Below are 15,488 nucleotides of genomic sequence, written 5' to 3' on the forward strand. Positions count from 1 at the left end.
CAGAATTCTGCAGAATTCTGCAGAATTGACGTTGTTCCTGGAGACATCTAATTGCATTCTACATATTAATCAGCTTTCAATATACATTTTCACAAAATATCTGATATATAGGTGTAGTCTGTGAATAGCTACAAGAATTAGTCCAAAGTGCTCTGCTCAGTCCAATTTTAATCTGCTTGATGTTTAGTGTAATTTCGAGTGTAAAACTAATAAAATGTAGAGTTGTACATCTGCTTGGAGATAAAGGGAGACTCAGACATAGAAAGGGGCCAGTTTGAAAATCTTTCTACCTTCAGTGTCTTTGTTCAAGTAAGGCATCACTTGAAACCAGACGAGCTGTAATTGTTGACAACATTATTGTGTAACATCCTGGGTAGAATGTAAGGTTGAAACATAAGCTTGGTAAAGTGTTATTGCAGAGCTACAGTTGGAAAAAGGATACTGGTACCCACCCCTACTACTAGAAATGTATTCTAAGTATCCACATAACTGTAAAGGGTGCAAACATATGTTAGAATGTATTTTGAGACCCTGTCCTCTGCCCTCTATTAACAGTCAAGTTTGAACAGGATTTTGCTGCTTCATTTTTATGATACAATCTCAATATTGAAAATATGTCTTAATACTTTGTGACTCTGAAGTACTAGAATGCAGACCGTTTAATTTCTTATCGGGCAAAAACTTGGCAACTGCTATATTGCGTATCTCTCACTGTCTCCGCTTTCACTAAAAGCAGGGAACAACTGGTACGTGTGGACTCCACACGTATCAGTTGTTGGACCGTTGGACCCTTTGTGATTCTGTATTTGTTCTGGGTGCAGAGGTTATCGTGAGAGAGATATATGACTTAACTTAACACCTCATTATGGTGGTTATGGTGATGTGGAGATAGGAGATATATTTTTGATATTCTGGAAGCCTCTACAATCAAGATGAAATTCTCAGTCATGAACTGATAACTATAACCTGTGACTAAACGGCATGAATGTCATATACCCTAGACAGCTAGAGAAAGGGTGGCATAAGCTACCTTCGTACTACTAGAAAGATTTCTCTGAGAGTTTTGCTTTGATACCTTTCTCGACATGTGTGTGCTTGGGGAATGTTGCAGACAGAGGTCTGGGGGAAAGGTAAGATTAAGAAGAAAACTCTCTGTCAAGTCAAAAAAGATAATTTTACAGTGCATCTTTAGAAGCAACTTGGGCCAAGACTCGATTTTCTTTCCCATAGTTGTAACTAGGCCACTTTGCGTGTATGTTGGGGAAGTTTTTTTTCCAGTTTTTGAGTTGTTTGTATTTACTATTACTTGATAGAAGCTTCAGGTATGGATTTAAGTGCTATTCAATCAGTAATCTATTATGTTTAACCTTCACAGGGCTTTTATTTATTTATTTATTAATCTTTCAGGTTAGTCCCTACAGTTTTGATAAAACTGATTTCCCCATTAGATCCAGCCCTTGTTTTGACATGCCAGCTGGGAGGCAATAAAACGTACAATCAGCCCTACAGATGTGTTCCACCCAGGCTGTAATCTATCCTGCTATTATACCAATCAAACATCCATTTGTATGTTCTATTTTTGCTTCTTATCATCATCGCTTAGCCTGTACCAAAATCACTCTGGCAGTATCACATGGCAAAGTTGTGTAGAACTAGAAGTCAACTGTGCACACACATACACTATCTGTGGCCTGGTATATCTGTAGAAACCATTACGTGGTGACTGACAATTTTACATAGCTGTGATTGAAGTGCACATTTTTGTGTGCTGAAGTCTGGTAGCAAGACTGGTGGATTTTGGCAGGCCCTGGTGTAACCATATCATGTTTGGGTCTGCAGGAGTCCTGACTCACATGTCCCCTCTGGTGTTACTGATCCGTGGGTGACAGGGGAACAACAGATTGGGCTGGGGATCTGCATGGAGGGGTCCCGACAGTGTTTACACTCAATTCAGGGGAACTTTTATGCTAAATTCAAGGGAGGCAACTATGCATAATTTGATTACCTTTTTACGAAGTACATGATAAGATGGCTTCCCTATGAATAACCGGAAATCAAAATAGGCTCCCTATGTACACCTTTTTGAAAAGAGGTATGCGGACCCTCTTGGCTTGCTTGCTACAATTACTCCTAGGCCCAGCATCCATAGTCTGCAGTAGAACATAACCCTTGAACAAGGCAGTGCCGCTAATTGGCAGAGGATCCCGCTAATGGATAAGTGATGATCGTGTATAGAAAGCGCTCGGCAGCAGAGGGAGAGGAAGAATCGAACCCTGCGGAGTCCCAGACATGACCGCGTGCTGTGCCATGGTATGGGTCCGACTGACATCCTGCCTTCACACAGGGTCTGCCCCTGGCACAAACAGCTCAACTTGGCCTTGGAGTTGCCCCTGCACCATCCCATACCAATCAGCCCTTGTGTAGAAGTCATTAGCCAGACTTTCCTCCCCCCTAGCTATAGCATAGAGCTCTTTATTTAGCAGGATCAGTGGTAAGCTCAGGAGAGATGAGGCCAGGGATAATGAATGGGGCTTTAGTTCTAATGGCAAAGTCCTGACTCCCAGTGGAGCAGGCTAGCAGGGAATCTGCCATCTGTAGCTTTGCTATGTTCAGAAATGTGGTCTGGGCACGTTTTGGAATGGGCCATTTGGAATGGGCCATTTGGAATTGGCTACGTTTGGGATAGCCTGATTAAATCTCGCTTATAGCAGCCCGCCCAACATCCGCCGGCCAACTATCCTCCCGCGGGGAGGGGCCAGTTACAGCCCTGGACAGCGGAGTTTGTGTTACACAGACTACGTTTGGGAATGCAGCAACGAGCATAGTTCCATATAGTAGCCAGGCCTAATATGTATTGCAGCTTACATTCTATTTCCTGTCAAATTCTTTAGTGAAGTTATAGAGTGTTTGGTCACTGATGCGTGTAAGGGGAACGTTACTTGTCACTGTAAAGGTTCGGTTGTTTTGAATAACTCTCCATGGATGTTGGGGATTCAATTCTGTAGGAATGTTTTCCAGGCCACCTGAATTCATGAATTCCATTAGGCCACACCAATTTAATTCCTTGGTTCACGGATTCGCTCGCTCCTATTTTTTGGAAAATGGAATAAAAATAAAAATTACCACTCAGCAAATTTTCACCATTAATGAAACCATTCACCAACTTTCTGGTGTAGCAAATTGGCCTTTATATTATAAACTCCTTAAAGTGTGGGTACAGGTGCTGTTACTGTACAATAATAGTGTTTTTGTACTTTTTTCAAGCTGAAAACTTTTTTTCTTTATGTTTTGGATTAGCCGTTACCTTTACCCCAACTATTTTACAATTTTTATTTTTATTTCGCCCTCTCGCTCCATATTTTTTATGAAAAAAATCCGTCATAAATATGACATCATATGCAGCATCTCCTCTTGTCGAATTGTTTTGTACCTTTGTCGATGTGTTTTATGAAATGTAAATCCTATTTTACAAAGTTTCATAAGTCTGGTCACATTTCAAAACAGTGACACTATTCATGTTGTCGTCACCATATTTAGAGTAGATATTTGTGTGTTTCTGTAACCGTCAGTCAGTCTAGAACAGGCTATGACATGGAACTGACTTTTACACACAAAAAAATACAGTTTCAGGATTTAATAAAGAACAGTTAGAAATATTGTACTGTATTACTATTAGGATGTAAAAGGATTAAACAACTTTTCTATAATTCTAAAATTACAAATCCTGTATACATTGTTGATATAACTAGTTGATATATTGTATGCGACAATTGAAATACAGGGTAATGTTTGCCTGTGCGAGGCAGAATGCCTTCATCAGAATCCAGGGTTCTAGCTAGTGCATTTTAGCGTAGTGGGCCACTACGCTAAAATTTGTGACCACTACGCTAAAATAAGGGCCACTACGCTAATTTTTAACAAGTGAAGTGGTGCTTTGCTATCATTTTCTTGTTCAGCAATGTCTAATCAATGTCTGAACAATGAAAAATGATGATATGCCATTCAAAACTGACCAAAAATCCTTCAAATTACATGTGATGTTAATAGAGTGCCAACTTTTAACTTGACATTGTCAAAATCTCTTCAATCTCCTGATTGGTCGCTTCGCTACCATGACATTCCCACTACGCTAAAATGAAATCCTGACTAGAACCCTGAGAATCTCTGAACTTGGGGGTGACCTTGGATTTCTCTGCTTTGTTCCCGGATTTCCCTTGTTGTGGGGATGCACTGCTTGAATTTGCACTGCGATTTGCAAACAATTTTTTTGAGACAGCAGAAAAACATAAACAACTTGCAATTTGTCAAGATAACCATAAAGATACAGGCCAGTGGTGTGTTGACAAGCACACAGTGCAGAAAACAGGAAGGAAGTATTTCGAGCCCTGGATCTGATGTCTGCTTGTGGGAGTCAAGGTCAGGGTTAGGAGGAGGGGGGGGGGCATGTTTGGATTCCTGTCATTGCCAGGCCCCTGGTATTGCCATAACATCTACTCACACTGTCACAGGCATGTGTACACTTGTTGAGAGCTTCCTTGTTGATGTAGAAATGCAGAATTGAGAAGATTGTGGCACGTTTTTGTGACAAAGGTGCTTTTTTTGGTGGTCAATCTCATAAAATTTTTAGCAGGGTCATGGTGGAACTATAAGTTTAAATTGATATGGATAGGTTTTAAAAGGAGGTTTAATACAGTAAGATATCATATGGGTACTATGAAGGAACGTGGGACTTTCTCTAAACTCCCGACATTGCCCCAGATTCAGTAAGCATGGTCTTTCAGCTGTGGGTTAAACTGCATCTGGATGTTTACCTTATATGAGATCCTTAGTAAATACATTGTAAAGTCTGACCTCCCCAAGGCCCCAGTACAGCTTTCCTGACTTATCCTGGATCCTGATGATCAGTGTTTAGTGTTGATCTGTGTAGATCGATGCCTTCTGAAGTTTGGCTGGTCCTTCTTTCTACAACACTGTTTATTTTATATGTGTACTATTACTATCTGATGTTTTGTGTTCTATCAGTCTTTTTATGCTATGTTGCCACAATGACATTGTGTGCTTTTATAGTTGTTGGATTTAGAAAAATGATTCTGAATTGAACAAAAAAAAGATTAAAGTTTTCCTCCCAGCCGCGTGTTTACATAATAATCAATATTGGTCTATATTTTGCTAGATATTTTGTTTGTTTGTTTGTTTGTTTGAAACTTAGTTCATTCATGAAAGCTCAAATCGGCCTGCCTTTAATTGAGGTCACAAGGGAAGGGTTACAACGTATATAACAGAGATACAGTTTAAAGTTCTAATGAGTCCTATAGGCCTATACAGTATACACAATTTTATATACATGGTACATTTTAACAAAAAGTAGCAGGTTCACCATTGATGTTTCCTAATAATGTGCTGTTAAACTGGTGTCAGCTTTAATAATGCTACCAATCACAGCCCAGTTATATCTACAAGGCAAGTGTGGGTTACCAGTAATGCTTTTGATCCTGTCCCAACATACAGGTCGTTATAGATTTTGCAATATAGGTGCACTAAAAATCAGAGTCATGACAAGCTGTGAAAGTACACTGGAAACCGGATACCGTTGCCTGGGGACTGTGCCATCAAATGGATGGGCTTGTAGTGGCTGCATCGTCATGATAAAACTGTGGTTTAAAGCAAATGTACTGTAGATGTATTTATTTTTTTCCGGACTTAACTGCGCATTAGAGTAAGAAAGGTTTTCACTGTGTTTTGACACAGACATTGTAATACCATGCAATACCAATGCAAAACACATTTGCAATGTCGCTGTGAAAGCTCACAGCGAAATAAAACTGCCATGAACAAGATTTACAGCAAAACACCTATTAGTTAATTGTGGTTTTAGGAAAAGGTCTTGCCTCTTTACATGTGGTTATAGCGTGACACAAAGGCAGTTACTTCAGGTACATAAGCCACCCAGGGACGTGGGCCTGTATGTGGAGCATTGCTAACATGTGAGCCGGAGTGGGGAGTGTTCGGGCTATTATTAACCCTCTGTCTACTGAGGGAGCCTTTTGGCAGCAAAGTTGTATTGGCTGCATTGTTGGGTAGGGAGGAAAAGGGTTAATTTAATCTAAGTATAGAGATTTGAGAAAAACTCAAGCCCGGTAGTCAAAAGCGTGGTCCCCTGTGAGAGACAAAGTCATGGTGTCATGTTCTCAGCATTGTAAAGGAATTTGTTTTCAGCAGAGAGAATGTTGTTTTGTAAGGCCCTGTAAGTTGTCCTTGGTCCATGAGGTTGGAAGGTTAGATGTCTGTGTGTGAGGCAACTACTGTATAAATGTAAGAGCTGGGCTGTAATTATGAACACTGGGCTGGAAATGCCACCGGCATGATATGTAGGTTTGTGCAGGTAGTAGTGCTGATATTTCTGGTGTCTACCTGCACCTAACTTGTGCAGGGCCATGTTTATATGTGTATTTTCGCTATCCAAACTGATTGTTGCCTTATGGGAAATACTAAATAAAGAATCAGAATGGTGTCTTTACGAATTACAGTTTATACCAAGTCATCACATGTATAGTGGTGCTAGTGAAATTTGTATTGTGTTGCTCTTTTGATTTGTGCTTGGCACAGTGGGGCAAAAGAACATGTAAAACTAAAAGGTCTTCATTCATTCGTTATTCACAAAGACAATAAAACACTCTGTTTTGCTTACCTCCAACAGAAGATGTTTGGTAAGAAGAAGAAGCGGCCGGAGATCTCGGCCCCCTCCAACTTCGAGCACCGCGTGCACACCGGGTTCGACCGCGACCACGGGGAGTACGTGGGGCTGCCAGCCCAGTGGGCCAGCGTCATCGGCTCTCCGAAGGAGGCCGCACAACCGAGCGCCGTCAGGCCGCGACCCCTCATCGACCCATCATGCATCACTCCCGTAGACCTTAGTACACTGAAGGTACGTACCGAGTGGTTTGTATTTTTACCGGTTTTTGTGTACAGTAGAAACCACTTAATTGCACAGCCTATTTGCCAGCATACTTCTTGCAATTATCTGGCTGGTGCAATAATGCAAAGTTATCTAGCTGGACCAAACCGGTTTGGTAATTTTGGATTCCGTGCAGTTAAAAGAAGTGTGCGTTAATCCGTTGTGCAATTAACTGGCTTCTACTGTATATCATTTATTTTTCATAATGATATACAGTCAAACCTGAACACGTAAACAACTCTACATAAGTGCCACTGGCCACTGGTCAGGGCTCGAAATTCATTTTTGGGATTAGGTGCACTGGTGCACCCAGCTTTAAAAATTGGGTGCACCAAAAAATGTTTGGGTGCACCAATTAAATTTAAGTAGAATGTCAAAAAAAAACTGATAACAAAAGTAGTTAGTTACAAGCTATCAAATTCTTAAACAAGTACTGTGACAGATATTTTATTATCTTTCTAACACTCAGATGTCAAGAATATGGTGTATACTAACTATACTTAGTATACTTGATATCTTTCCATACATGAACCTAAGAAAATATTTGGGTGCACCCTGTGCACCCACTGAAAAAAATTGGGTGCACAGCTCCAATTTTGGGTGCACCTGGGTGCACATGCACCCAGTATTTCGAGCCCTGCTGGTGGTCCTTTACTTAAAGATAATTTTTCATATTGACACAAGCAACTTAAGAATATGTGTTTACGTATTAACAAATGTTAAATCAAGCATCTTACAGTATTGCAATGTTTTGTTTTTATCAACAGCTAAATATAAAAGCAAGCCAAAAACTGAAAACATTATCACTACCAGAGAACCAACAAATTCGGTAACAATTGCTTGTAGGTCATCATTTATAAGGTGTTTTCAAGTCTTTACATAGATGCACAGATTGGAACAATCCTTTCTTTCTCTGCAAAGACAATAAAACAGATTTGACAGCCTCCCTGCACATGTTACATCATGCTGAAAGATATGACAGAAACTGTGCCCAATTCTTTACATTTGACTCCAGATAAATCTGTTTATAACATTCTTACTGAAAATCCTAGTGGGGGAGTTTACAGTCTTTAATTCATCCTTCCTTCCCCCGCCAAAACTGGCTGTTTATTTTTACCGCGGCCTTATTCATGTTTTAGAATCCCCCCTGGCACACATCAGGGGCCTCTGTGGTAGGAGCAGTAGCCTGGGTACCAGACTGCTTCCTGAGCCTACACACCAGATCCCTGGCTTTAGCCGTTTAGGGTAACATGCCCCCAAAAAATTTCACCACAGCAGGGCAGTCTACAGCCTTAAATCTACAGCCTATGAGATGGGAGAAGCGGTTGCATGGATGCATGGATGGATGGATGGATCGGTCACTTTAACCAAATAGCCCTTCTATACGTGCTATTGCGTAATCGAGCCAGCGTGGCCGAGCGGTCTACAGCACGGTACCTATCTTCCGTAGATCGTAGGTTCGAACCCCACTTGCTAAATTTTTTTTTTCTTTGTTAGACAAATCTCATGTAGTGTTTTTTTAATAGAAGAAAGACCAATTCAGTAATTCGATGTTTAAAAACTCTTTTTTCGTGTGATTTTGTTTAACATCCAGGCTTTTTCCAAAATACGCACCGGCCAGCTTTTTTCAGAAGCTTACTTGTTTCTATCCCAATAATTGTTTAGGAGCCCATGTTGTAGATTTTCCTTGTTAAGGCCACACCAATTTAATTCGTTGGTTCTCGGAATCGCCGCTTCTAATTTTCCCAATTTCAAAAAAAAAAAAAAATTCCATTCAGTAATCGTGCTGCAAAACTTTGATTTCCGTTAGAGAAACAGAACGTCTGGAAAGTACCAGTGCATTTACTTTTTCTCACCCCCAAATCCTTTGCTACCAATTGATTCATATCTTTTTTGTTGCAAAGTATATTTAGGAACAAATAAATCATCGTAAATGAGATACACATCGGCATAACATAACGTAGCAGAACCAGAAGTTCGGCTGAGCATGTGCTCTCTCTCACACACACTTTCACATGCAAATTTTCAATTGAAACACAGAAATCGGCACCCAAACAAACAACTCAATAAATCACCAATACTTTTTCACTCTTGTACCTCCATAGCCAACATGTTTTGATATGCCTGAAATGCTCAAAGTCTTCCAAATGGAGATGAAAATGAAGTCGGAAAATCTCGGGCGGCCATCTTTCTTCTTCTGTAACTGTAAGTCAAAAAAGCGCCCCCACGCTGTTTCTAATGGAACTGCAGATTTGGCTAGATAGTACATGGTGTACCATTTCAGTGCTGATTTCAGTGATTTGCATGTAACATTAGGTTTTTCTAAGGAAGTTGAATCAAACTGCATCTTAATTTTTTGTCAACAAATAATTGTACATGTAACAAAAAGAGAGAATAAACCTATGGTTTTATGCAACATGTAGTTCAGTACTTTGGCTTGTTGATGTATTTTGGGGGGAGTGGAAGTATTTGTAATTTTTTTCCCAATTTGCACCAGTTGACCATGAAATGTATTTAGAGCCTTGGATAGACAGATTCTTATCAACTCAGAGAGCAAATAAGTCTTCCAGCGATGGTATTTTATTTCTAGAGGCAAACTTAAATAATGTTTGTTGTTGTCGTTGCATCTCTGTAAAAATACTATATTGGTATATTTGAGATGTTTTGTGAACATTTCTGTTTACTGTAGCAACTGTACATAATTTAATGTATATTGTACAAATTTATGCCAACATGCAATTTTGCATGTAATTTTAACTGATTAACTATTTCTATCACACGTATACCATGAGTTCAGGTCTGGACTAACCAGCCTGGACCTGAACCCAGACTTGTTGCAAGTTTTTTTTTTTTTTTTTTTTTTTTTTCGCCCTGTCGCTTCAATTTTTTTAGGAAAAAATCCGAGAACCAACAAATTAAATTGGTATGGCCTAAACATGTCATTTATAAACTCATGGAAATAGGTTTTCTACAGTTTTATGTCAAGAAGCTCAGATTTTTGGGGGTAATATTTTTTTCTACCCCAATAAGCAAATTTCCTTGCTGGGAAGGAGGGACGAGTCCTAGAGACATCCCTGCACCACAGCCACTTATTAGGGTCTGGTGGTAAAATTTCCTTGGGGGTATGTTAGCCCTAAAGCCAAGAATCTGGCCTGTCTAGGCCCTGGAAGCAGTCTGGCTCCCAGGCTACATAAGTGTGTATCAGTGACTCCCCTGAAGTTATCAGTGCCATGGCGGTAATGTACAGAAGCGCGGGCCTGTTTAGCACTGATAAGGGACTCAAAGAGCCTCTGTGGATGATAGCTTTATAGCAGACTGGTACGGACAACAGTAGAGCAAGTCAGGTGGAAGGCCTGGGCTGTACAAATTTAGGATACAGTATAGAAGAATTCTTTTTACACTACCAGCAGGTACTTAATTGCTAACGTTTCGATGTCTCTCAGACACCTTCGTCAGAGATTCTAACTCAAGTTCTGCTTCTCACCACTTTATCGAAACGTAAGCAATGTAAGTACCTGCTGGTTGTGTAAAAAGAATTCTCCTATATCCTATATTCTACCAACCTGATAAAACTGTTTTCGGATGTACAAATTTACCGTATTTGTCTTGTTTGAAAAAAATGTGCTAGATTGGAGTATCAACATGAAAACAAATTCTGAAAGTCTGTACTCTAACTTGCAATTATGCACAGTTTCAACGAGTAAACAGTGTTAGATGAAAGTTTTCTTCCAGCCCTTTTCCATTTTCCCGATGTCCCCCTCTACAAATATACAATAAGGTGGTACTGTAAGTCTGGGTCTAAGGAAAGGTGAAATTCAACCAAAACAGGCAAATGTTTATTAGCAACATTACACAATTTTGGATATTAACTTTAAGGCAGTACAGAGATCATAATTAGGTGATACCTCACATTGCCATTGCCAAGTCAGAGCCCTGGTGCCCCCTGGCTTTTCTATCTGTTTTTATCATTGAAGGAAATGCATGTGGACAGGTTAGATATTCCTAGCAGATGCAGAGCATGCCCAAGATACTTACTGTCTTGTGGGACATGGGAAATGTGCTAACCAGAGACACACTACTATGTACTGTAATGCATGCAGCAAAATTCTGAAAAAAATCCATAGTCTTTTTAGCGCTCCTTTATGAATAATTTTGTCAAGAAAAAAAAAAAAACTTACCCAGCCAATCTAACATTGAATAGGTAGTTCTGATGCCATTAAAATTTTAATTGCTTCAAGCTAAATGTTATGTTTTGTTATGATTGCTTGTAACATGTGCATTTGATTCTTCGTTCCTTGTATTGTTGGTGAGACTTGCAGGCCTGCAAAAGTAAAGCATAGCAGAGCAGCTTCACTGCAAAATTACAATATTCTAATCCATCTTTGCATTTTGTTTGCATTTTCATTGCTATCTTTTTGTTTCTTACGACTGATTGCTGCATATGCACCTATTATACACCCTACTATAGTGAAGTCCTGTCTCCTTGTGGCACGGCATACCTTAGTTAATGTAGGCTCTGTACGGGGCCAGTGCAGTTTGGACGATCACCCCGGCGGGAGAGAGCTGTATTGCTATTAGGCCCGTATAGAGCCTACACTAACTACGGTATGCCAAACCACAAGGAGACTGGATTCCAGGTTACCCTACTATAAACAGTTATGCACAGAACTAGCAAGGTGAAGAGAGATAAAGTGAACTGTCCCAACAACACAGAAGTTTTTGTTTTAAGTTGATCTGCATGCCCTTATGTTTGCGTGGCCGTCCTTTTGTTGTTTTGCTACATGCTCGGTTGTTCTGCACCCTACACAGACAGTTGTACGCGGCAGCAAAGCTGACTTATATCCGGCGGAGCCCGACGGCGGACAGGCTTGGAAGGTTGGTTGGCAAACAGAAGACGCTGCGTCTGTCTCGCTACTTCTCGGTTCTTCAAGGCGTCTTGTCCTCTGATACAGATCAGTGCCTGTAGGCCAGAACACTTCCTTTATCTATGGTTTAGAGCTGTGTGCCTAAACAAATTTTAGGTACATGTAAAGGCACAGGTACAAGGGTTTAGGTACTTGTTTAGGTACACCTGCAACTGTACCTAAACAAGTTTGATCAAGTACAAAAATGTATGTGTAAGTTCAAGATACCGCTAGCTCTCTTTTTTTGGGGGGGGGGGGCAAATAAATTTTGATCTTAACTATTTATATATTACAGATTGGAGACAATTGAAGTTCATGTAATACTTTGGAAACTCATTTTCAAGTGTCAGGAGTTTGCAGTAGAGAGGTCACCACAAAAACTGTAAGAACAAAGCTTCTATGAAATTTTAAGCATTGTTTCCTTCAACAAAAACACTTAACATTTGTCAGACTGATTCCACAGACCTTTATTTCTTGTCTTGGGCAATTTCAAATTGTAGCACACAGAAATTCAGAAACTGTACAATGTTGAACTAAACGGATGATTTAGACAATTTCCACCTTCTCCATTGGCAAACAGAAAAACTGAAAAAAAGTGAAGGTAAAACTTGAGCATAAGTTACTCACAGTTTAGAAATGCGAGTCTCAAGGGTTTTGACTGTATCGGAAGACAGCCGCACTGAGAATCAAGAAGTAATGGGACAGCTGACAGCAGAAACCGCCAGTGGAATCTTCCAAAGGTGTACATACTGGTCTCACCCACACTAACACAACACACCTCCCCTCCCCAAGGTGGACTCTTCCAAAGGTGTATATACCGGTCTCACCCACACTAACACAACACACCTCCCCTTCCCAAGGTGGACTCTTCCAAAGGTGTACATACCGGTCTCACCCACACTAACACAACACACCTCCCCTTCCCAAGGTGTGGACTCTTCCAAAGGTGTACATACTGGTTTCACCCACACTAACACAACACACCTCCCCTTCCTACCACCGTATAGTAGACCTTAACCCAACTGCAATGCTCTGTACAAGGCTGAAGTGCCTCTCATAAAGATGTAATAAAGCCTGTACCTGGGTGCCATCTAAGTAGTTAACCAGGGCTCTCATACCCATTTGTAAGGGAGCAAGTATGTGAGCCAAATAAACTGATATTGATAAGGTTGACACTCATCAGGCGTGTCTATGCCACATAATAGATGCCCAAGCAACTGGGACATGATTTGAGAAACTGTCACCGTTTCCAAATGTTGCTTCAGTCTGCATAGACCGTTTCCAAAACTCTACCCAGTTGCTTGAGTAACTATTATTTGGCATGCATTTTTACCTGGATGTCTAACCTTCATAGACCTAGAAAAAATGTCTGGTGTTTGATTTCTAAAACTTCAGTTTCCTGCATATTGTGGTGAGGAAAAGGGTGAGAGGAGATGACTTGTGCAGAGCATTGCTATGATGAACACATAGCCATGGTAACCATGTTGTCATGGCAACCACATTGCCATGGTAACGATATCTTATCCGAGCCACCAGTGTTAATGCAGCAGTGTTTTTTTTGTTTGTGTTTTTCGTGCCAGATGATCGTCCGAGGGAACAGTAAGATGGACACGACCGACCTGGCGCACACCAGCCCGAACGGCTACGACTACCAGCAGCATCCCAACATCCGCAACCTGCAGCAGGGCGGCGGCGGGATCAGCGTGGCACGGTCAAACTCGCTCCGGAAGGACAGCCCCCCGCCGCGCCGCGTGCCCAGGGACCGGACGCAACACGACCGGGACATGCTGCACGACGGGTTGCCGCCGGGGCTGCAGGACCCGGTACGGGAGCGCGGGTACGGCGGACCGGACTACACGAACGGCAGGGGGGCGCCGCCTCAGAACGGGCGCAGCCTTCAGGACGTGCGCGGCGGCCAACAGCAACCGTACGCCCGTGACGGGGGGCGCGGGGACTATGCTTACAGCAACAGAGACACTTACCACGGGGACCTGGGGGGGCCAGGCAGGGAGAGCTACAGTAGGGACTATCACACGTACGCCCCCGGGAGGGAGTGGGACAAACCGGATGGCAGGGCGGCCTCCAGACAGCAGCAGCGGCCGCAGGAGCCGCGCACACCCACCAAGGTCCCGCCACCCGTCGCACCCAAACCAAGGTCTGCTTCTCATTTAAGTTCTCTTGTTTCTTATTCTAAAAAAAAAACATGTATTAAAAGAAAGGCTCTCTTCTACAGGTCGGGCTTCTCATCTATTTTGATCTATTCAAAATGCAACTGCAAAATGCAAAGAGAGAGAGAACTGTACATAACAATAGAAGAAGACAATTTCACATAAGACGGTATATACATACTGGCTTCTCATTTAAGTGTTTCTTATCTCATATCTAGATGTGACGACTCAGCTCTGGAGAGTGCATTACATTATAAATATAGTAACGTTAGCCCATAGACGAGATCAAGTTTGTTCGTCCGACCCTTTTTCTTGCTGGCTGGGGCAGATTCTTGCTCTCCCTACCTTTCGAACCTTCTTACCTGCGTGGCTGGGCGATAAATTCTCACCACCAGTCCTTGCACCTGCCGTAACGTCACTGTTTGTGATCTATTCGCATGTTTTGTTCGTCTTTGTGAACTGCGCGCCATTTTGTGGCTCTCGTTACAAGCGTTGTAAGGATTCCTCTGCTCACTAATGGTTGACTATACCCTGAGAACGAGACATATACCCCGGATGCAGGTAGTATATGGGATATTAATGACCTGGGTAATGGGGAAAATGGAGCCTTCTGATTGGTCAACATCACCTGGCTATATGATAATAATATTTAATCATTGTTTGGTGTTCCACAGTTTACGGTCGTCGACCTTGCCGCGGGACCCGGGGCCAGTGGTGCCCCCCTCTACCGGTGCCAAGCCTAGTCCCAGCCACGTGCAGAAGATAACCCTCTCACTACCGGGACACAAACAAGCAAACAGACCACAGCAGCCTCACAACCAAAACTACAGGGTAAGGGGATAATGTTATGTGTTAGTACGTATTCTTAATACCGGGACACAAACAAGCCACAGCAGCCTCACAATCAAAACTACAGGGTAAGGGGATAATGTTATGTGTTAGTACGTATTCTTACTAGCCGGGACACAAACAACTAATGCGTCCACAGCAGCCTCACAACCAAAACTACAGGGTAAGGGGATAATGTTATGTGTTAGTACGTATTCTTACTACCGGGACACAAACAAGCAAACAGACCACAGCAGCCTCACAGCCAGAACTACAGGGTAAGGGGATAATGTTATGTGTTAGTACGTATTCTTACTACCGGGACACAAACAAGCAAACAGACCACAGCAGCCTCACAACCAGAACTACAGGGTAAGGGGATGGTGTTATGTGTTAGGACGTATTCTCACTACCGGGACACAAACAAGCCACAGCAGCCTCACAATCAGAACTACAGGGTAAGGGGATGATGTTATGTGTTGGTACGTATTCTTACTACCGAGACACATACAAGCAAACAGACCACAGCAGCCTCACAGCCAGAACTACAGGGTAAGGGGATAATGTTATGTGTTAGTACGTATTCTTACTACCGGGACATATTCAAGCACACAGACCACAGCAGCCTCACAA

At 41.9% G+C, this 15,488-nt stretch overlaps 1 protein-coding gene across 6 annotated transcripts in view; it reads left to right on the forward strand.

The window, feature by feature from the left end:
* The window catches only part of LOC118419510 (serine/threonine-protein kinase PAK 4-like), a 35,404-nt gene that overhangs the window by 10,584 nt on the left and 9,332 nt on the right, over positions 1-15,488 (forward strand). For 3 of the 6 annotated variants that reach the window (XM_035825949.1, XM_035825941.1, XM_035825934.1), the window contains exons 2-5: positions 6,698-6,925; positions 11,765-11,830; positions 13,440-14,014; positions 14,702-14,858. In XM_035825949.1, the coding sequence (XP_035681842.1) occupies positions 6,701-6,925; positions 11,765-11,830; positions 13,440-14,014; positions 14,702-14,858 (1,023 nt within the window). In that variant the 5' untranslated portion in view covers positions 6,698-6,700. Of the gene's footprint in view, positions 1-2,176; positions 2,311-6,697; positions 6,926-11,764; positions 11,831-13,439; positions 14,015-14,701; positions 14,859-15,488 lie in introns of those variants that run through there. The other 3 variants (XM_035825967.1, XM_035825925.1, XM_035825957.1) reach the window with 3 other exon arrangements.

This window comes from Branchiostoma floridae, chromosome 1 (assembly GCF_000003815.2).
Source record: "Branchiostoma floridae strain S238N-H82 chromosome 1, Bfl_VNyyK, whole genome shotgun sequence".
Classification (NCBI taxonomy): Eukaryota; Metazoa; Chordata; class Leptocardii; order Amphioxiformes; family Branchiostomatidae; genus Branchiostoma; species Branchiostoma floridae.